This window comes from Doryrhamphus excisus, chromosome 7 (assembly GCF_030265055.1).
Source record: "Doryrhamphus excisus isolate RoL2022-K1 chromosome 7, RoL_Dexc_1.0, whole genome shotgun sequence".
Lineage (NCBI taxonomy): Eukaryota > Metazoa > Chordata > Actinopteri > Syngnathiformes > Syngnathidae > Doryrhamphus > Doryrhamphus excisus.
Window position 1 is genome coordinate 8,683,440 of NC_080472.1, and position 24,123 is coordinate 8,707,562.

Here is a 24,123-nt window from a genome sequence, read left to right on the forward strand (position 1 = left end):
TTTTCCGTCGGGTGGGTGAGAAGCACTGTCATCTGTGAGAAACTAGTAGAACCACCAGATGAAAGGGCTTGGGCATCAAGTCAGGGGAAGACCTAGGACACGTTGAAGGGACTATGTCACTCAACTAGGCTGGAAACGAGAGGAGATGGACGAGATGGATATGAAGAAGTCTCTGCTAGGCTGCTGCCCCCGCAACCTGACCTTGGATAAGAGGACGAAGATGGATGAATGGGTGGGTGGGTGGGTGGGTGGATGGATGGATGGATGGATGATTGGATGGGTGGATGGATGAATGAATGAATGAATGAATGGGTGGGTGGATGGACGATTGATGGATTATGGATGAATGAATGAGTGGATGGATGGGTGGATGGATGATGGATGGATGAATGGGTGGATGGATGGGTGATTGGGTGGATAGATGAATGGGTGAGTGGATGGATGAATGGGTGGATGGATGGGTGATTGGGTGGATGGATGAATGGGTGAGTGGATGATTGGATGGGTGGATGGATGAATGAATGAATGGGTGGATGGATGATGGATGGATGAATGGGTGATTGGGTGGATGGATGAATGTATGGGTGGATGGATGGGTGAGTGGGTGGATGGATGAATGGGTGGATGGATGATTGGATGGGTGGATGGATGAATGAATGAATGGGTGGATGGATGATTGGATGGGTGGATGGATGAATGAATGAATGGGTGGATGGATGATGGATGGATGAATGGGTGATTAGGTGGATGGATGAATGTATGGGTGGATGGATGGGTGAGTGGGTGGATGGATGAATGGGTGGATGGATGATTGGATGGGTGGATGGATGAATGAATGAATGGGTGGATGGATGATTGGATGGGTGAATGGATGAATGGGTGGATGAATGGATTATGGATGCATGAGTGGATGGATGATGGATGGCTGGATGGATGAATGAGTGATTTAATGGGTGGAGGGATGAATGGATGGATGGATGAATGAGTGAATGAATGGGTGGAGGGATGGGTGGATGGATGGGTGAGTGGGTGGATGAATGAATGGAAAGGTGGATGGATGGGTGATTGGGTGGATGGATGGACGGACGGATGGATGGACAGGTTACGCTGTTGGTGATATTTAAGCTGGTAGATATTGCAAAGTGTAAAAATAAGCTTCGTATTCAACACAGCAGACGGCCTTTTGGTTTGGAATATTAGATACGTCTCGTTGTATGTCAAGAATGCAGCCTTTGGTCCCGTGAATAAAATACCAGCGTGAACGCCAAGCCAGCCGCACCAAAGTTCGCACTTTTGCAATTTAGCATTTTGGTACAAGTGAAAGTAGCAAACCAAACAAAAGTAGAAAGTAGCAAACCACAAGTACATCCTTAAAGACTCTTTGATCTCTTTCTTCATTTCTGTATGGTCACTGATGGCTGTCATGGAAAACAAATGATTTTCCTGTCCAGTTTCCCTCAACTGGATGCATTTTTCCGTTGTCCCTTTTGTTTGTCTGCATTGTTTTGACGGTATGGTTCACTGGTTGTGCCCCCCCCCCCCCTTTGTGTAGGAGGGTCCCTATGTGATGCTTAAGAAGAACTGGGAGATGTACGAGGGCAACGACCAATACGAGGGATACTGCGTGGACCTGGCCTCTGAGATCGCCAAACACATCGGCATCAAGTACAAGATCTCCATCGTCCCTGATGGCAAGTACGGCGCCCGGGACCCAGAGACGAAAATTTGGAACGGCATGGTCGGGGAGCTGGTGTACGGGGTAAGAGGTCTTCCTTTTTTTAGGGTTTTGGATGTTTGGTTGACGGGGACACATTATGGACCATTTATTTGGGTCTCTGGCGTGCCTGAGCGGAATTCCGAGTACTAAATCATTTTATAATAATAATAATAATACATTTTATTTGTATAGCGCTTTTCAAGATACTCAAAGACACTTTACAAAAGAATGAAGTTGAATAGAGCAAGTAAACAGAATAAAAGACACCAGAATACAACATTCATTGGTTAGTACACAGTTAAAAAAGCGGGGCGGGGCACAGCAGTCAGATATAGAAGGTTAGACATTAAAAACAGATTTAAAGAGGTGGGTTTTGAGTTGTTTTTTGAAGGTGGGAAGGTCAGGGCAAGCACGGAGTGAGTGGGGCAAAGAGTTCCAGAGAGTGGGGGCAGCGATGGAGAAGGCTCCGTCTCCCCAGGTTCGGAGCTTGGTCTTACAGGGGAGTGCCAGGAGGTTGGAGTCTGAGGAGCGAAGGGGACGCGGGGGATTATGTGGATGGAGGAGGTCTGTGAGATATGGGGGGGTCAGATCGTGGAGGGCTTTGTAGGTGATGAGAAGAATTTTGAAGTGAATGCGTTGGGGGACGGGAAGCCAGTGGAGGTTTTGGAGGACAGGGTTAATGTGTTCACGGGAGCGGGTGGAGGTGAGGAGGCGGGCAGCGGAGTTCTGAATATATTGTAGTTTGTTGAGGGTTTTGGATGGTGTACCGTAGAGAATGCTGTTGCAGTAGTCGATTCTGGAGGTGATGAATGCATGGATTAGGGATTCAGCGGCAGAGAATGTAAGTGATGGACGGAGTCGGGCTATGTTCTTAAGATGAAAGAATGCAGTCCGGGTTAACTGTTTGATGTGGGGTTCAAATGAAAGAGTCGGGTCTAGGAGGATACCAAGGTTGCGGATGAGCGGGGATGGAGTGAGGGTGGCGCTGTCAAATTGAAGATGGAAATTATGGGTGGGTGTGGTGTTTTTGATGAAAATACATCTTTCAGCAGGAACAAGCAGAGAGCAGTGATGTGATGTCATTATGCAGTCATCCCTCACACAACAACATCATGTTAAATATTTAAATATTTATTTTGTATTGTATTTTGAAGGTCGCACACAGGAAGTTAAGCTATCACAGTCGCATCTAGAACCAATTAGTAAACAAAGTACTGCCCCCACATATGACTTGGAATGGATGGATGGGTTGATGGATGGATGGATGGATGATAGGTGGATGATAGGTGGGTGGATGGATGAATGAATGGGTGGATGGATGGATGAATTGGTGGGTGGATGGATGAATGAGTGGGTAGATGGATGGATGAATTAATGGCTGGATGAATGAATGCGTGAATGGATGGATGGATGGATGAATTGATGGATGGAAGAATGAATGGGTGGATGGATGGGTGAGTGGATGGATGGATGTGTGGGTGATGGATGAATGGGTGAGTGATGATTGGATGGATGGATGAATGGGTGGGTGATGGATGGATGGGTGGGTGGATGGATGAATGAGTGGGTGATGGATGGATGGGTGGGTGATGGATGGATGAATGGGTGGGTGATGGATGGATGAATGAATGAATGGGTGGATGGATGGGTGAGTGGATGGATGGATGAATGAATGGGTGGATGGGTGAATTCATGGCAGGATGAATGGTGGATGGATGGACGGACGAACTGGTGGATGGGTGGGTGGATGGGCGGATGGATGAATGGGTGAGTGGGTGGATGGGTGGGTGATGGATGGATGGATGAATGAATGGTGGATGGATGGGTGGGTGATGGATGGATGGATGAATGAATGGTGGATGGGTGAGTGGGTGGTTGGATGGATGAATGTGTGGATGGATGGATGGTTGATTACTGCCCCCACATATGACTTGGAAGTGTCTATTCTTCCCCCACGGAACCACCATCACACAGAGTATCCGAGGGATCTTAAAACGTTTTTAAAAGTCTAAAATCCAATAATTGAATGTTTTAAAATGTCTAAAAAATCTCATCAAGTGCCTTAAGTGTGGTTTGGAAATGTATTCAAATTGTATTAGCATTACTTTTAGCACCGTGTTCAACTGCAATATTAACTTCTATCATAGGATCGTTTAAAAATAATAATATAATAATGAGTCACTGTTTTTAGCTCTGCTGAAGTAGCAGTTAGCTTGATACGCTTTTGAATGGCACCATTCACAAGGCTGCACAATCAGACAATATACCGTATTTTCATGTGTAAGTCGCATTTTTTGCAGGTAATTTATTCTACCAATAAAAGAATAGAGAACAGGCTGAATAGGTGTAAGATATGCTAACACAATGCTTATTCAGCTACACCAAAAATAAACATGAACAGAAAAGGTGTCCAGTGTTGATGTAACATAGTTTTTTCATTTATAAGTCGCTCTGGAGTATAAGTAGCAGGAACAGCCAACCTATGAAAAAAAGTGCGGCGTATAGTCCGGAAAATACGGTAATTGTTTAAAAACAAAGAATTGACTCAGCGCTGAGTGATGAGCACAAACAGTAATGGAATGGCTGCAGTTCTTTCAATCACTGGAAGGCCAGCTGACCGTTTGATCACGGTAGCCATGGCGACGAAGGAGGAATGACACCAAGTGTTCCTCCGTGTTGCGTATTGTTGGACGCACATGCGTACACAACCATGAACTCTGTATCCAACGGTTCCATACAGATACACAACATGTTTCCTTTAACAAGCAGTGGTTTTTCTCCCAGACAGGCAGTCTTTAATTACATGCTGTCACTCAACACATAATGACATTTAACTCTCCAATGAAAATGTTGAAAAGCTGATTTTTAGCTGCTGAATGCTGAAAATGGCCTCATTGTTTTGTCGCGCGCTCTGCAAAAACGTTGATTCAGCCGAGATGAAATGGAACAATGTGAGAAATCAGTCATTCCGTGCATTATGTTTCATATTCATGCCAGTTTAGGCGGTTCTCAAAAGAAAATGTGCTTTAAAGGACCCAAACAGTGTGAATAATTGAAAGCGTGATTAGCAAACATGTTCTTACTTTGTTCTGCTGACTTTCTTCTACTCTGCAGTCGGAGAGCGTCCTCGCTTTTGTGATGAGCTAATTGGCATTTTCACAAAGTGGCATTTTTGTCACCCTCTCGCGCCTCTTAGCTGACGGCACTGAGTCACGGTGAAGTTGACCACGGCGTCCCAGCGAGCCATTGCCGGCGTGTCAAGCGGCCCCATGGCATGCTATAGACGTATATATATATAGACATATAATAGATTTTTCATAATTTCATCATTTTCTGTCACGGTCATGCCCTCCTGATGACTGCATAAACTAGGCCCCTCTTAGCGTGCCATTGCTGAGGTTAGACGCAGTAAGACAGTCATTCCACATTTTTGGAGCGTTACAGAACAAAAAAAAGTGGTAGACTCCAAAGAATGACCTGCACTCAGCCCGAGGATCCGATTGGCTGTCGGTCAATACACAGGGCAGTTCTAGAACCAAATGAAGCGTAACAACCATCAGACGGCATCTGCGGGAAAAGGGTTCCAAAAAGAAAAAACAAATCGAAAGACAAGCTGCCCGTTTCGACTTTGCCAGGGAGCATCGAACATGGGACATTGACAAGTGGAATAACTTTTTACTCTAATGTGAAAAAATGTTACCTTGGCGGTCTATATGGCTTCCAACGTTACTGGCATGACAAGAAGATGTTTTCTACCCGGCACGGTGGGGGGTCCATCATGATCTGGGGTGTTTTGTCAGTCAGTGGAACACTGGAGCTTCGGGTGGTGCGGGGTTGTCAAACGGTGACCCCGCAAATGTTGCAGCAGGCATCCCTCACAACTCTCACTGTGGTTTGCTGGAGTCCCAAACTAAAGAAATGGCTTTATAATATTTTCCACACTGATAAATCTCAATTCATCTCAGTTATGTTTTAACAGGGGGGCAATCACTTCTTCACAGAGGTCATGTCGCTTTGGATTTTTTTTCTCACTTTCTTGGGCATCACTTGTCGCCCTCAGTGGCATCTTCACACGCCACGGTTTCTGTCTATTGGTACACATGACCCAACCTCACAATGCATTTTCTCAGCCAAGTCGGCAGAGCTGCTACAAAATGAAGCAGCGCCATTAACGTCGGCTCGCACACTGGGATGCCGCGGGCATCCGAAGAGCACAAATGAATTGTGTAATGGAAGTCCCGGCCAGCAGCAGTTTGAGGAGGTCTGAGGGTCCTCAAGGAAGTAAGGAAGGAAGATTTACTTCCACTCTGGATTTTTTACAGTGGCTCCATAAAACCAACGCGTCTCGTTAAGGACGGCTCATCCATTGCGCAAATGAAGTTGCAAGCTTTTCTTTCTGTTTTGCTCTTCGATCGTCTGCGTTATTAACTCCGGGTCATTTCAGTGTCAACGGGAATTACGACAACAATTAGTCGCTCTTGTCCTTGTCCGAAAAGGCAGGGACAGGACCAAAGCGCTAAACAGTGTTCTTTAGTGACCTTGTAATGTAAAGCAGTGTGGACCAGCATGTGCAACGTTGCCGTGTTCCCACTGTTGACTTTTTACACAAAAATATTTGACTTGGCGAGTACCATCGGTTTACTGGTTGGGTACTTCCTGATTTCGCAAGTCTGTGGTTATTAAAATAACATGTACAAAAAATGTCATTCTACTCCTGAAGGGTTGCACGTAACTGGGTGAAAATGTGTCCTGCTGTGATGCCTGTGCTATTATTTTTCTGGCAAATACACCACACGGTGGCGCTGTAATTAAACCATCAACGTTGATTTGATTGGCACACAAAGTTGGCCAAACACCCGCTGTAACTTTAGGTGAGGAGTGAAACATGGAAGGACGCAGCATTTTTAAAGCAACACATATAGATACGCTAAGAATTTTGATATATTTGAAGAAAAATTGTATCTCAGCTTTGTCATATCGGTGAAAAAGCCTATTTTTAATATAAACGTGACTATTTGTCCTTTTTTTACTTTATGAATAATCTTTGTCAATTTTATTTTTTTAATATTTTGGCTTTATTACGATAATTTATTCATTCATTCATTTTCTACCGCTTTTTCCTCACGAGAGTCGTGGGGGGTGCTGGAGCCTATCCCAGCTGTCTTTGGGCGAGAGGTGGGGTACACCCTGGACTGGTGAACATGCAAACTCCACACAGAGATGGTCGAGGGTGGAATTGAACCCTGGTCTCCGAGCTGTGAGGTCTGCGCGCTAACCACTCTACCATGCAGCCCTATTACTACATTATTATCTTAAAATTACTACATATAATTAAAAAATTGAGCCGATTGTGTCACGATCGGGCTTCACCCCCTCGTGACAGCTTCCTTAGTTTTCGTCTTTCCTCTCTGTTCCTCATTCGTGCCCTTATTTTGTATTCACTTCCTCTGTTGCTCTGTCCTGCTTTCCGTTTCTTTCCATTTTCTCCTGCACCTGGTTTCAATCAGTGATTGCTATTTAGTTCAGGTGCACGCTCCCTTCGTTGTCGGTTCATTATCTTATGTCTTATGTTGAGTTTTGCCATGCTTGTGCGCAGTCCTGCTGCATAGCCACAATAAATACATTTTTACCTGCATTTGGGTCCTAATCTCTGCATCCTGGGGTCGAACCTTACAACTCACAAGCCGGACCGTGACACGATTGGTTATCCAGGGTCCAGGGTGTACCCCGCCTCCTGCCCGAAGACAGCTGGGATAGGCTCCAGCAACTCCTGCGACCCTCGTGAGCAAAAGTGGTAGAAAATGAATTAACAATTTTTTTTAAATAATAAATAATTAAAATAATAATAAAAACTTTTTCCCGTTAATATTTTCACTTTATTCTTATAAAATTAAAGCTTTTTTTTGGTTTCTTGTGAAATTATATTTTTTTAATTCTGCGATCAAATGAAAAAACAGCCCCCACTCCCACAGCCCCCATTGAACCACCCGTACCTCGTACCACGATCTGAGCATCAGTGCTATAGAAGACGGATGGTGTGTTTGAGGACCCGGACGCCGTCTGCTGAGTGTTTTCTGTTGTCTTCTGCCAAGGAGAACTTTCAATCCCTTGGTCTTGATTGTCAATGGGTCACAACAACAAAAGGTGAAATACTTGTCATCCATATGAAGCTGTTTATGGCCCAGCAGAGCCGACAAGGTCAGCAATGCTGCCATTAGTCTCCAAAAGTGTCTCCTCTGCGGATTTTCAGTTCTGCCTCCCTGCGCTGTAAAGACATTCTTTCTTTCCCTGATGATTCCAGCTAAGCTCCTTTGTGCTAACTTGACTAATTTTTCTATTCTAACGTTCCACAGAAAGCGGAAATCGCTGTGGCCCCTTTGACAATCACGTTGGTCCGGGAAGAGGTGATCGACTTCTCCAAGCCCTTCATGTCGTTGGGCATCTCCATCATGATCAAGAAGCCCCAGAAATCCAAACCGGGCGTCTTCTCCTTCCTGGACCCGTTGGCCTACGAGATCTGGATGTGCATCGTGTTCGCCTACATCGGCGTGAGCGTGGTGCTCTTCCTGGTCAGCCGCTTCAGCCCGTACGAGTGGCACACCGAGGAGCCCGAGGAGGGCACCGACGGTCCGCCAAGCGACCAGCCCCCCAATGAGTTTGGCATCTTCAACTCGCTCTGGTTCTCCCTGGGCGCCTTCATGCAGCAGGGCTGCGACATCTCTCCCAGGTAGGAAACGCCAATCGGGAAGACCTGGGTTCGATTCTCTGCTTGGTTATCTCTGTGTGGAGTTTGCATGTTTTCTTCGGGTACTCCGGTTTCCTCCCACATTCCAAAAACATGCTAGGTTAATTGGAGACTCCAAATTGTGCGTGGGAATGGTTGCTTGTCTATTTGTGCCCTGTGATTGGCTGGCGATAAGCGGTATAGAAAACGGATGGATGGGTGGGTTGTTAGCACAGTGGAACCTCGGTTTTCGTACGCCCCGGTTGTGTCAGATTTGGGTTTTGACAAAAATATGGGCCCAAATACAGTATGTCCCTGTTTTGTTACATGCGCCTCACAAGCTATTGGAGTGCCTCATGGAAGCCTGGTGACCTCGCTCTTTCTGAGTTTGGACACTATAGACAGATCCCGGCTAGAGAATGCTTGAATCATCGTTATGACGTGTGTTTGGTTTATTTCAGGGGTGTTCAAGGTTTTTTCCTGCGAGGGCCACATAGTGAAAAATGATATTGATATTTTGCTAAGCAACATATGTCGATATACACACATGTAGTTCTATATATTTAAGGAAAAACTGCATCTCAGCTTTGGTGAAATAAGGGCAAAATTTGCCCATTTTGGCATTTTTTAAATAATTTTCCAACTATTTCAACTTTCTTCTGAAAAAATCTCTGTAAACATTCTTTTTTTATACTATGATTTTATTCCTATAATATTCTATTTATATTTATATTATTTTTTAATACTATGATTTTATTCCTATAATATTCTGACAATATTCCCATACTATTATAACTTTTTACCCAACCTCATTTTTCTAAATTTAATTTTATTACGTTTGTTTCTCTGACTTTTTTAAAATATCATTTTATTCTTGAATATTTCTACTGTGTTCTCCTAAAATGACACAATTGTTCCAAATATTACAAAATTATTTTTGCAACATTGCAAAAAACAACCGAGCCCTTTAAATGGTCCCCGGTTTACACTTTGGGAACTTTTGACAGAACGCGCACAGAACCTCCTTTTTATCACACTGGTCACTAAGTGTCAGTGATGTTACTGTAATGTTGAGTGAGACACACAAGCACCAGATTTAATTGCCGCAACAACAGACTTTTATTGCAGGTTGGAATGATCTCACTGCAGGCACAATAATCCCAAACACAGGCTACGTCGGACATTCAGAGAAAGGTGTTAGCTTGCTTACAGGTTAAGTCAAATTTGTGAATAAGCGCCGGGTTCAAATTGTAGCTGTAGGCAATCGTCTGTAATTTTTTTAATGAACTCCACAAGCTGTTAATGAAGTATCAGGCATATTTCTCTATTCAATGCTGAATTTTAATGACCTCTTGGCAACACAAACTGCACATATGCAACTTGTAAGTGGCATGCGTTCATTTGAGGTTTTTTTAATGATGTTTTGTTGCCATCTGTTGATATTCTACTTCATCAGATCACCAATTAATTGCAGTGCAATGAGGCCAAATGAGAACATCAGTGTGTGTGTGTGTGTGTGTGTGAGGCAGGAAAATCAGTGGCATCGAACATGTTGAAAACGGAGTATCATGCACACGATTTACAAACAGGGGAAAAAAGCAGCAATTTATTTATTTCAAATGGGAAAAGACAGAAAGGCCCCTTGGATGACGAACATGAATGTAAAAGTCATCGAAACAAACTCAACCGTATTTACTATTTATTTTATTTTGCTGGGTTACAAAAACAGTAGATTCTTGTCAACATGCGTCATTTATCTCATTCTGCCTGATAAAAGAGTTAGCCCCGTTGTTGCTTATGTTGGGTTAGTTGGCAGCAGTTAGCATAGCGGAGATTCTCGTCTCATGGCAAAAGTCATTTGTGTCACCATCGGCTGAAACGTTCTTATCAGTTGCCAAAACGACAACAAAAAAGAAAAGACAATATTTTTAAAATGCAAAAAATTAGAAACAAGTGCAAAGAGGGTTAGGTAGGTTCGTTAGGTAGGCTGTACATATGTAACCCGTGCCAGACTCAAAAGTCGCACATATCCACATCATAAAATAGCATTTTGTGGTGCTCATGGGTCAGTGAGGACCAGACAGCTCTTTGACAGGAGCCAATCATGAGCTATGCTCAATATAACAGCGTGACTGTCATCTTACAAAAAACACTAAACTCATCACACGGCAACTTAACGCTCAAAAGGTATACCTAATAAATGGCCCTTTTTTCTTTGTTGTGTGCGTTGCTTTTAACTCCATAACTTTCTTTAAAGGTGCTTACAAATACAACGCATTATTATTATTATTATTATTATTATTATTATTATTATTATTATTATTATTATTATTATTATTATTATTATTATTATTATTATTATTATTATTATTATTGTTATCGTTATCGTTATTATCGTTATTATCGTTATTATTCATTCATTCTCTACCGCCTTTCCTCACAAGGGTCGCGGGGGTGCTGGAGCCTATCCCAGCTGTCTTCGGGCGAGAGGCGGGGTATACCCTGGACTGGTGGCCAGCCAATCACAGGGCACATATAGACAAACAACCATGCACACTCACATTCATACCTATGGACAATTTGGAGTGGCCAATTAACCTAGCATGTTTTTGGAATGGAGGAAACCGGAGTACCCGGAGAAAACCCACACATGCACGGGGAGAACATGCAAACTCCACACACAGATAGCCGAGGGTGGAATTGAACTTGGTTCTTCTAGCTGTGAGGTCTGCGCGCTAACCACTCGATTGCCGTGCATTATTATTATTATTTTAGTATTTTTTTAATTATTATTATTATATGAGCAAACCATTTCACTGGAGGACAAACGGCATAGAAAACAGATGGATGGCCCAGAGGGAGGCTGACGTCATTGGAGCACTGCGGTGGGCACCAATTAATGCATTCAGACAAAAGGCTTTATGGAAAACCTTGACAGTTGTTGAGGGGTCGTATTGGTACGACCCCTCAACAACAACAACTGTATTGGTTTGTGTATTTCTCAGGTATATGTACATTTAGAGTGTTAAGTTGCTGTGTGATGAATTCAGTGTTATTTGTAAGACGAGTGGTCAGACTGTTGTATTGTCACATATGATGGCCTCCTATGATTCCCAATGAGTTGACAAGCTTGTTGTGATTAGCTCCTGCCAAATCTGCCAAATCTTTTCTGAACTTCTGAAGTTGTGAAGGTAAGAAGGTGTCACAAGATAATGCTTAGCCATAAATTATCTGCACCGCTGTGTGAGCCGCAGGGTTCAAAGTTTTAAAAAAAAAGTAGCAGCTTATACACCGTAAATGACGTTATAATTTCTTGTATCTTAATATCAAAATATCAAGTTTGCATCCTTTGGTTTGGACACCCCTACCTTATTAATATCAGCATGAAATGACAATACTCTTTTGCACTAAAGTCTTCTTCTTCTTCCGTGTAGAAGAAGAAAGAGACGTGGCGGCCCGGCGGTGCAGTGAAAGTGGTGTCGGGGGCCTAAATAAATGAGAAGGTGCTTGTCTGCCCCCCAGGGTGACACCTGGGGCGAATGCTGCACTCTAACTTATTCATGGCACGCAAACTGGTGCAACACATCTCTCCATTATCCGCCTGTACGCCAACGTCGCCGAGCTGGCTCGTATCACACAGGACACTTTCGCAGTAGAAATACAAAATACTGTGTCACCGTCTCGAGGCTTGTCGAGTTCTCGTCTATAATTAAGACAGCAAATAAATAAATAAATGCAAATGAAAATCTTTGGGCATCTGGAGGTGCTCGATGAAAGCGTGGCCAATTAGCGTTTGTTCAAAGCAGGAAACGGAGGATTGCCTCGCCACATTCAAGCGAAACAAGACAGCCATCCAATCGCAGCCTCTCGCCGCGCCACAAAAGAATCAAATAGTGTGACGCAGGACCGACTTAGCGCTGATGGAGGCAAAAAGAGAAAACAGCTGCGTGGCGTTTCGGCTGGATGTTAAAAAATCTAACCGTCGTTGGATCGGGGAATAACGGGAGTCCCATTGATCACGGCTATTTTAATAAACTGACCTTCCTGGGGGGGCACACGTCTTCACAAAGCCTTCACAGGTGTTCTTATTTCTGTTTGAAATCAATGCAATCATTCATTCATTTTTTTACTTACAAATACGGGGGTGCTGGAGCCTATCCCAGCTGTCTTTGGGCGAGAGGCGGGGTACACCCTGGACTGGTGGCCAGCCAATCACAGGGCACATATAGACAAACAACCATTCACACTCACATTCATACCTATGGACAATTTGGAGTGGCCAATTAACCTAGCATGTTTTTGGAATGTGGGAGGAAACCGGAGTACCCGGAGAAAACCCACGCATGCACGGGGAGAACATGCAAACTCCACACAGAGATGGCCGAGGGTGGAATTGAACCCTGGTCTCCTAGCTGTGAGGATAATGACTACGCTTATGATAATGACTACGCAATGATAACGCTTAATGAGGATAAGCGGTATAGAAAATGGATGGATGGATGGAAAAATTGGATTTGGGTGGCGTCAGTTTTAGTTAGAGTCGCATCTTCTGGAAGGGATTAAAGATGCTAACCGCTGTACTGCCAAAAACACAGCTCAAAGATCCTCTATGGACAGATGCACTCTGCCGTGTTTAAGGTCTGACCAGTCAAAGATCCTCGATATGACTCCGAAGGTGAAAGGCCAAGTCCTCATCACTGTGGGATTTATAGTCCATTAAGTGTCTATTGTGTCTCTGTTTTATTCAAGCTCCCCTTCTTTAGCCCGTTTCCACAGAGACGTTACCATCAGAGGCCTGCAGGATATTAATCAGTGAATTAATAATTACGGAGGGACTTGAGGGAGCGTAAGAAGGCATTAACGCTTCTTCGGAACACGAAAGAGGTTGTGTTTTTTTTTCTAATTTCCTAAAATGAGCCCAAATACAGTGAATACAGCCCAAACAGAAAGAGGAGGGTGTTTTGTTATCAATGGCTGACTGATTCAAACAGTGTTTTGTTTTTAATCTCCATTCCAAATCGCTACTTGACAGGATTATCTACCCAATCAAATGCCGTTAAGCTGCATTGTTCCTGCTGCTCGCCTCTTTTATAGAGTTTATGAAATAAAACAATGAAAAATGTTCTCGGGGTAATTAAAAACATCAATGGAAATGATCGGTTCGATACGTAATAAATGATTCTATATTATCACAATAACCTTCAAGGTCATGAAAGCAGGTTAGTAAAGTGACAGCAAGCTAAAAGGCAAACCCTCCAAACAGAACCACACAGGTGGTGTGTTTGAATGTCTACCAGCGGTAATAGCAGTAGACGACCACGATGTAGCCAACCTTGCCTCCCTCATTGTTTATGATGTGCCATAAAAGCGTTATAATGAAACATTTCTCCGATACAGTCGCCCCTCGTTTATGGCGGTTAACTGGTTCCAGACCCGACCGCAATAAGTGAATTTCTGCAAAGTAAGAGTAAATTTTAATAAACGGAATATTTTCATGGTTAGAGCATAGAAAACCTTTAGGACCTCTAAATCCGGGTTTTACCATTAATCGAGCCATGAAATAGCACCCCTACAGTCACTTTAGTATCCTATTTTTCCTGGTTTATAGCTCACAGGCTGCGGTATCACTGTGGGGACATAGTTAGCATAGCTAACAAGCTAACTAGTTAGCCTCTCCAATTTGTCTAAGCCCGCACCCACTAAATTTAATAACAGTTTTGTGTACATATGTCAGCCGCACATGACCACATCAATGGAATGAAAAAAAATCAACACAACACTAAACTCATCACACAGTAACTTAACACTCAAAAGGTATACGTGAGTACACAATAAAATCCCAGAGTCAGAGGAACCTGGAGCCCAGAGGGAGGCTGATGTCACAGCAGCACCCCAGCAGGCACCAATGAATGCTTTGCTTGCACGCAATGCATTGTGGGAAAATGTTAAAATAGTTAGTAACTACTCTATTCGTTAGTTCTTTATTAGTTCATCCGTTCTCAGTAACCACTCTAAACACATGTGCCTTAGGTCCTTTGTAACTACTTTATTCATTAGTTCTCATTAGGTCTTCTGTAACTACTCTATTCATACATTCTTTATTAGTTCATTAGTTCCTCTGTAACTACTCTATTCATAAGTCCTGTATTGGTTCATTAGGTCTTCTGTAACTACTCTATTAATTAGTTCTTTATTGGTTCATTAGTTCCTCTGTAACTACTCTACTCATTAGTTCTTTATTGGTTCATTAGTTCCTCTGTAACCACTCTATTCATTAGTTCTTTATTGGTTCATTAGTTCCTCTGTAACTACTCTACTCATTAGTTCTTTATTGGTTCATTATTTCCTCTGTAACCACTCTATTCATTAGTTCTTTATTGGTTCATGAGTTCCTCAGTAACTACTCCATTTATTAGTTCTTTATTGGTTCATTAGGTCCTCAGTAACTACTCTACTCACACGTTCCTTATGAGTTATTCATCAGTACCTGAATAACTACTCCAAAAGTATGTGCCTTAGTCATTAGTTCCTCAATAAGTGGTGTACTTTTGTGTACCTTTTTATAAAGCGGTCAGTCATCCTCCATCTTGTGGTGTTTTCCGCTGATGCTGAGCTGGGAAACGGCGAGCTTGGTGGAATCTTCTTTTCAAGCCAGAAGCTCAATTACAGTAGAAGATCCATAGGGGCTTCCATGGAGATAAGAGCAGCATTATCGCCAAGACTTAAGAGTAGCTTTGGAGAAATGTCTTTAAATAGCTAAGACAATTTATCTTGCTGCAACTTTAAGCCAATCAGACGGTTGAAAGCCTTAGACGGAGTGCGGGCCCTCGTATGAAAGGTTCACGCTCACCCAGCCACCAGATTAGCTTGTGATGACGCACAAGACGCTAATATACAGAAAGATACAAGCGACCCTGATTAGCCAATAAATAGAACAGCCAGTGAGCGATCAATATCATCCCCTCACCGGGCCGAGGCTGTGACGTTGGAAACACAGCAGCATCGATCACGGCGCCATAGATCGCCGCTAAAGGGTTAACATAAATACATTCTACCCAAAGCAAGCACTCAGAGTCTTTCAGTAGTCCCATCACCGCCACTTCACAGAAAACACGCCAAAAGATAACTGAGCAATGGTGCCTTCAGGGAAAATAAAACCTCCTACGCACCAAAATCTCCAGTCATCTCCCATTCATTGCAGCGACCTGCTTATCAAGGAATCTTTAAATAGGGAATGTTGTTTTCATATTATTTTATCAGTGTTTATCACACTCCTATTACCCAATATAGTACACTTAAACCTACGACTCGTGCTACTGTGTGTTGCTGTAAATACGTATGTTCCCTCGCGGAGTTGAGTGGCGCGCAGACAGGAAGTGATGTCGGGGGTTCCGAGTTGAGTTTCAGCTTATAGTTGCCACAGTGGTTTATGTTAGGGATTATTGTGAGATCACTCAAAGCTGCAATAAAAGCCTGTTGGTCCGGAGATCAAGTCTGGTGCTTGTGTGTCCCACCCAACATTACCGACACCTTGACGTACGATCTTTAGAATGCGTCTTTTGAATGCCTTGTATTTGTTTTTTACTTCATGTAGCCATTTTCATGCTTGAAAATGATGACTTTAGGCAAAAAATTTGTAATATTTGCATAAATATGCATGTTTCTTGACTAATAATAGGCTGTATTTACCCTGATACAGTATAATTTATGAAGTCATATTTTTGTGAAAAACCACCAGAGTGAAGCTGTGAAAGAAAAACACAAAGTGGTGAGGGATTACTGCAATAGTACATATGTGTCCCTACAGCAGGGGTCGGGACCCTTTTTGGCTAAGTGAGTCACCAAAGCCACATATTAGTAATTGTATTTCCAAGGGAGCCGTGTACTATTTTTAAACACTCAGTACAACTCAATGTGTGCATTTTTAAGCAACAATTTTACCATATAATAACTCTAGGCATAGTCGTATTTTTCTTTCTTTATGCCATCTTATTGGTCAAAAGGGTTTGTGCTGCAGAATTAGCTAGTTGACTGTTTGATTAGGGAGGGAAGTGTATTTCCTCACCTCTCAATGACCTGGGTAGGCTCCCGCATGATTCACTAGCCGGAAGGCTGGCATTGGCTCTGGCCACCCACCTTGTGGTAGAAAATGGGTGGTTGAATTAAAATGCGTGAAAATGTTTATGCTTTTAAAGAGGACCTATGATGCTTTTTCCTCTATTCAGACCTGCCAAAGTTTCAGATAATGAAATTGGAAGTAAGCCCTGAAAGAAGTTTGGGATGGCTCGAAACGCTCGGATTCAAAGGGCGTGGTAAAACTGCCCCTTTGTGATGTCACAGAGTGCCGGACTTCCTTATATGGTTCATAGTTAGGAAGTTGGGCACAGTGGAGTGATCATGCCCGGAGGCACGAAAACAGACGGTTTTGGCAGGAAGCACAAATCTGAGGAAATACAAAAAAAAAATTATGGAAGTCACAATTGCTCCTGATTTGGGCATGTTTTGACATGAAGTTGTATGACATCCCCGTCAGCAGATTTGTCTCATTTTATCTGTAAAAGTGTCATACGACACACATATATATATACATACACGTATACATACTATATGTTCTCATGTCCCTTTTTTCAGGAGCACTTTAAACATCAGACCACATCAAACTATGACGATGAGTTTTACAGTTTGTTTTTTTTTCTGAATAAGACATCCAACTTGCAAGTCATGTTGCCAGTTTGTAGGTTGAAATACTCAGAAAGCAAACAGCGTTCTGTTTCATTTCACTGATATCTCCATTGTGACCCTTTGTAGCCATCATTGACATTTAACTCATGCAGTCCTGTTTGTCACTGTTGTTGTCATGGTAATTGTTGTTGCGACTGTTTTTGTCTCTCTCAACTTCAACCCCGTTTTTTCTTTTTCTCTCTTTCGTCTTCATTTCTGCGCCCTTCCACCACCCCACACACACACACCACACACTTCACTCTGGCCGCTCCAAATACGCATAACAAAAACATACAATAACGTCAAATAAAATGTCATAGTACAGGGAAGGTATAGCTAAAAAAATAAAAAAAGGGCAAATGGCGGGCCGGATTCAAACGCCTGGTGAGCCGCATATGGTCCCCGGGCCGAAGTTTGCCCACCCCTGGTTTACACGAACGAGGCATGAGTCACATTTGAGCGTTTCTTCACATGAAGGCTAGGATGTTATTTCCTTCCTTAATAATAAGAACACATTGTCAGTGACTAATATTTTTTAATATTTGGGTTTGATGATCTATGGTAATGGTAAGGTAATGGTAATGTAATGGTAATGGTAAGGTAATGGTAAGGTAATGGTAATAGTTTAATTTCATTTGAAGATGCATCAGATTACAATTGAGTGCATCCCATAATCAGTTCCCAGTTCCACATGTCCAAAAGGAGTAGGAAGAAGCAAAGCTTATTAAATCCTACCCCTCCATCTGGTACTTTTACAATCAGTAACTGTTACATTTGTTCACTTCCTGCTTCCTTAATATCATTTAAATTATTTAGATTATTTAATAAATTTTTGTTTTTATTTTTTTATTATTTTTTTATTTTAATTTTTTAATTTTTTTATATTTTTCTAATTAAAAAAACATTTGTCACATACCGAAGTATGAGGTGATATGAGCATCCAATGCCATAATGTGTACCATAGTAAGTGTCAATATAGTGATATATATAGCACATCATGACTGGTTCAAGACTCTTCATCCTTGTATTTAGCAAACATCAACTGCTTGTATTGTTTCTTGAATTGGCTCATCGTTGTGCATTGTTTGAGGTCCTTACTCAATCCAAAACGATCTAAAACATGTATGTGACAAAACATGCAAACAAATAAGAAATCAGGAAGGGCGCAAACACTTGTTCACTCCGCTGTATGAAAGGTAAAAAAACATTTGGTGGGGCCCTAAAAAAGCTTTTGAATCTACGAATCAATCAATCAGGGGAGTTTATCTTGCACGAACGTCCCAAAACTAAGCGACTCAGAGCCGTGCTTTCAGTCCACATGCTGATGCTGATATTGGAAGCAGCAGTCGAGGCAAAAGAAAAAAAGGCCGACTGCTGCAGATGTCTTCCTCTACTCACATTCTCCCCTGCTTGCTGCATCTGACACGCAGGCCTGAGGGTTTTGTATCCGCCTCTGTTTGATTTGCACCAAGGGAGGAGGGGGTTGGGGGGGGGGGGGGGGGTCTTGTTTGTTCTCCTCAATGCAGCATTTACGCTTTTTAAGATTCTCCTCACGCGCCGGCCGCCGCTCCTCGGCAGCCTGCCGTGTGTCTCCCCCGAGTGTGCAAAGCGGAGAAGAACACGGTACCGCCGCCGCCGCTGCGACGCCGCAGTCGTCTTGGGGGTCCTGCAGCGCTTTCATCCCCAACAAAAAGTGCTCACCGCATGTCCTCGTGCTTTGCTCATTTGTCGTCCCCTCCACTTTATTCTCACTCAGTTGAATTTGTCCTCTGCCAGGTCCTTATCCGGTCGCATCGTTGGCGGCGTGTGGTGGTTCTTCACCCTCATCATCATCTCGTCCTACACGGCTAATCTGGCCGCCTTCCTCACCGTGGAGAGGATGGTGTCCCCCATCGAAAGTGCCGAGGACCTGGCCAAGCAGACAGACATTGCGTACGGAACTTTGGACTCTGGCTCCACCAAGGAGTTCTTCAGGGTAAGTAGGTGTTCCCCAGGGATTGGTAATAAATCCCTGTTTTTTCACACAGCCGCGCTGCAATTGTGTCCGGATTTACCCTTTTTTTTGCAGAAGCCTTTTATTTGTATCCCAAAAAAAAAAAAATTATCTCAAAAATTGAATATCAAAAATGGAGTTTTGCAAGTCTGAAAGTGGAAAATAACATGACATCACATCACGTCACATGACGTCACTTATCATCCTGACGCAGTACATATTTACCTGGCATAGTACGACACAACTTGCTATTGCCAACTTTATTTGTTGTTTTCTTTTTCATAAGATTATGACTTTAAAAAGTAGAGTCAAAAGTAAAAGTACTTTCTTTACTATTTCAACTTTGTTCTACTAAAGTTAAAAAAAAAAATTCCTCATATTGCATCATCAAATATTGTATTTCTGTTTTATATTTATAGTATTACATTTTTATTTTATTCTTGGAAAATGAATGCTGATTTTTCCATTTTTGCTGCTGCTATTGTTCAAATTTTACATGTTTAGAATGTGCTGCGGGTCGCAAATGTCCCCCACGCCGCACTTTTGATACCCCTGATTTTGCGGGCTACATGACACAAACATGCATGCTAATGTTAGCTAAAACCGGTGGTGTGGCGTTGTACTCCACAGTCTCCACTGCAGTGCTCCGTTTTCTCACCGCCCTTAGTCTCCACTAAAATGTATCTGCTGCATTTCTTGCATCTTCAAATCAACGTTTCCTTGCCGGGCCTCAGGCTCGTGTCAGATAAAACGCGTTTGACGTATGCGGTTGCGTTAAAGACGTATGCTGTAGCTCCAAAGCTCCGTGTTTGTGTCCATTGGTTGTGCATTTCCTCTCCTTTGAACCTCCTGGACAACCCCTGTCGCAGCGCTCCAAGATAGCCGTCTATGAGAAGATGTGGGGCTACATGAAGTCGGCCGAGCCCACCGTCTTCACCAAGACCACGGCGGAGGGCGTGGCGCGCGTACGCAAGTCCAAGGGCAAGTACGCCTTCCTGCTGGAGTCCACCATGAACGAGTACACGGAGCAGCGCAAGCCGTGCGACACCATGAAAGTCGGAGGCAACCTGGACTCCAAAGGCTACGGCGTAGCCACGCCCAAGGGTTCACAGTTAAGGTGGGTGGAATAGTGTAACAATATGGGCTACGTGTTGTTATGGTATTCCACCTTCCCTGGTGTGCCGCCTTTCTCTCTATGTCACCACTTCCTGCTCAGTGCAGAGTGGGCGGGGTCTTTTGTTATGTTTCTACATCTGTGTATGTTGCATGAGTGCTGCTTTTTTTTATTCCAATCGATTCCTCCACAGATGATCCTGCTCAGGTAAAAGTGTCTTTGCATGGCATGCCTCTGGTTTATCACTCATTTTAGGGTAATGAGCATGCCTGGAAGGGATTAGCATTAGCATTAGCTTTTCTTTTGACTGCTGGACGCCACGTGAATGCGAAGCCCTGACCTGACTTTGCGGCTGCCGAGTGGAATTTACAGACGTTTAGTGGGCACGTTGTCCTTGCCAGGTGTGTAACGGCACATGTATTCGGAATGGGATTCTTCAGTGCGGCACGAACTTCCCACATGGAACACATTCAGTGTGCAGATCAGCCTTTAGCTAGCAGGAGTCATGGAAATCCATCCTCCATCCTTCTTCTTTCGCTCATCCGAGGTCGGGTCGCAGAGGCAGCAGCCCAAGCAGAGAAGCCCGGGCTCCTCGGATCCCAAGGTCTCAGGCTACTTGGTAGAAATAGTCTCTCCAACGTGTCCTGGATCAGACTTGCCCTGAACACGTCCACCAGATGCCCGAGGCACCTCATCTGGGTTCTTCACAATGTGGAGGAAATTGAGATCCTTGCCTTTGGGCTCAGCTCCCTCTTCACCACAACAACCGGTGAAGAGTCCGCATCCCTGCAAACGCCTGTCGATCGCGTGATCACATCCTTCACCTCGTGAACAAAACTCTTCAATTTAAACTCTTCCACTTGGGGCAGGATCCCAACCCAGGGGTCTCCCCTACCCATTTCCGGCGAGACCCATGGACTCGGATTTGGAGGTGCTGATATTCACCACGGCTAGAGTTGAAGCCCAATGAAGCCAGCAGGACCAAATCATCTGCAAAAAGCAGAGACCCCATCCTGCAGCCGTTGATGTGGACTCCCTAAACGCCCTAGAGCAGGGGTCAGCAACCCACGGCTCCAGAGCCGCATGTGGCTCTTCAGCCTCTTTGTTGTGGCTCCCGTCACATTGCTCAAGTATTTTTTTTTTAACACCTGAATGGGGAAAATACGCATCTTTGGAAAAAAATCCGACTTTCTGTGAGACCAAGACTACTTGACCAACTCTGAAGTACTTTGATACCCCAAAATTCCCTCCAAATCTGGCAGTCAATCAAAATCTTGGGAGACTCGCAATTCGCTCTGAATGTGAGCACATCTCTCATTCATTCATTCATTTTCTACCGCTTATCCTGACGAGGGTCGCGGGTGGTGCTGGAGCCTATCCCAGCTGTCTTTGGGTGAGAGGCGGGGTACACCCTGGACTGGTGGCCAGCCAATCACAGGGCACATATAGACAAACAACCATTCACACTCACATTCATACCTATGGACAATTTGGAGTGGCTAATTAACCTAGCATGTTTTTGGAATGTGGGAGGAAACCGGAGTACCCGGAGAAAACCCACGCATGCACGGGGAGAACATGCAAACTCCACACAGAGATGGCTGAGGGTGGAATTGAACTCTGGTCTCCTAGCTGTGAGGTCTGCGCGCTAACCACTCGAGCACGTCTCTGCTGTTTTTAAATTATGTTTTACGGCTCCAGTCTATTTTTCTTAGTGAGCCAGGGGGTAAAATGGCTCTTTTGATCGTAAAGGTTGCCGACCCCTGCCCTAGAGGTTCTGGCCATAATGATTCAAAGTGCTTCAAAAATGCCTTCCATGAAGGAACACGTGGTTACATTTCACTTGCAAGGACCCAGGGACCCATGGACCCATGGATTCATGGACCCAGGTACCCACAGACTCACGGGCCCATGGACCCATGAACCCAGGGACCCATGGACCCACGTCAGCTGTGCCTTGTATGAGAGAGGAAAAAAATCTAAAGATGAATGTCAACTGGAATTGCACCTTTTAACCTAAGATTTACCTCAAACTTCTTGAGATATGTGACATTTATTAACCCGTACACATTTTTGACTGAAACTTCTCATGCTTTCATCCGTGACTATGGACCCAGAGACCCAGAGACCCAGGGACCCAGAGACCCATGGACCCAGGGACCTCATTTCAGTCGCTTGTACCCGCCATCCTGTCCTTTGGGTCACGACCCAAATCTCATGTCTCCCAAGTAACGGCAGATCAGTAAAGCTGCAGAACCGGGCCACAAATTGGAACTTTTAATGCTGCACTTCATACAACAAGGAACTAGCATTTCCTTAAAGTACCTTTTCGTTTTTTGAGAATTCCCTAAGCAGTTTTGTGTTTGGATTTTGTCTCCTTCCTGATCTGAATGGTGACCTTGGAGGTAAGCTGCAGAGTCGTGATCAGGCACCATGACGCCCCATTATGACCGTGGACGGTCATCGATCACAGCCTGGCGGCCAGGTCTCTCCGGAGGGAAAGGATAAATGTGGAGCCTCCGTGATGATTGCTTGCAGGGAACGTGTGGAAAACTCCACATTGTGTTGCAGCAGAAGCTAATTGCTAAAAAAAAACAAAGTGTCGTTTGGCAAGGTGGCCACTAAATCAAACATCTGTAAATTCCAAGTGGAGCGGCAGTAGCTGCTGGGCAAGAGTATCTGACAGATGACGCCAGTCCCTTCTTCCAAGCCTCCATCTTGTTATTTCAGGGGGGATTATCGTCTTCTGTCAGTCACTTGTCCCCCTTATCGGTAGTTGAAAAAACCCGTCCAGAGCAGTTGTCGTTCAGGGCTTCTACTTCACAATCATTACTGCATTGTGTTTCCAACGCTGACTTGTTGTTTGGGGGTTTTGTCCAAAATGATGGGGTTTGAAGTCCAGGATCAAAACGCACACTGAGCCAAATCTCGCTATTCTTGTCCAAGGAAAGCTGTGAAACGATCGATTCCCCCAATAGGCCACTATTGCCATCGTGTGCAAATCCCGTAATAACATAACAGCACGGGTGAATGACCGAAATATTAAGAGACCGTCAAAGCACAATAAAAAGGCCCAAAACAATGGCAAGGCCTGTGGTTGGCGGTAATGTGCTTTCTCTTATCACAGCGCCATCTAATGGCTTAAGCTTGAACATATATTTTTTTTACTGGCCCATTGCACGTTCTAAAAATATTATTAATAAGAACATTTATGAATATTATATAACTACAAAAACTGCAAAAATCTGTAGTAATTTTACAGGTAATTTATTTTACAAATTACTTGACCAGACATTACGTCCTCTTGGAAGGCAAGTTCTAACAATAAAAGAATGGAGAACAGGCTGAATAGGTGTAAGATATGCTAACACAATGCTTATTCAGTTACACTAAAAATAAACATGAACAGAAAAGGTGTCCAGTGTTTATGTAACATAAACACTTTTTTCATTTATAAGTCACTCTGGAGTATAAGTCACAGGAACAGCCAACCCATGAAAAAAAGTGTGACTTATAGTCTGGAAAATACAGTATATGCTAGGACTATGTTATGCTAGCCATAGCATTTCAGTATGTGGAATCAAACTATGGAATGGATTGAGTAAGGAAATCAAACAATGCACAACGATGAGCCAATTCAAGAAACAATACAAGCAGTTGATGTTTGCTAAATACAAGGATGAAGAGTCTTGAACCAGTCATGATGTGCTATATATATCACTATATTGACACTTACTATGGTACCCATTATGGCATTGGATGCTCATATCACCTCCTACTTTGGTACCAGGTACATTATTAAAAAAAAAAAACCTTAAACTGTATTATGGAAAGCAGGGAGTGAACAAACAATT

General features: G+C 43.5%; 1 protein-coding gene across 3 annotated transcripts in view; it reads left to right on the forward strand.

Annotated features, from left to right (window-relative positions):
• The window catches only part of gria4b (glutamate receptor, ionotropic, AMPA 4b), a 134,202-nt gene that overhangs the window by 100,338 nt on the left and 9,741 nt on the right, over positions 1-24,123 (forward strand). For all 3 annotated transcript variants that reach the window (XM_058078022.1, XM_058078026.1, XM_058078024.1), the window contains exons 10-13: positions 1,553-1,759; positions 8,071-8,444; positions 18,939-19,137; positions 20,025-20,272. In XM_058078022.1, the coding sequence (XP_057934005.1) occupies positions 1,553-1,759; positions 8,071-8,444; positions 18,939-19,137; positions 20,025-20,272 (1,028 nt within the window). The remainder of the gene's footprint in view (positions 1-1,552; positions 1,760-8,070; positions 8,445-18,938; positions 19,138-20,024; positions 20,273-24,123) is intronic.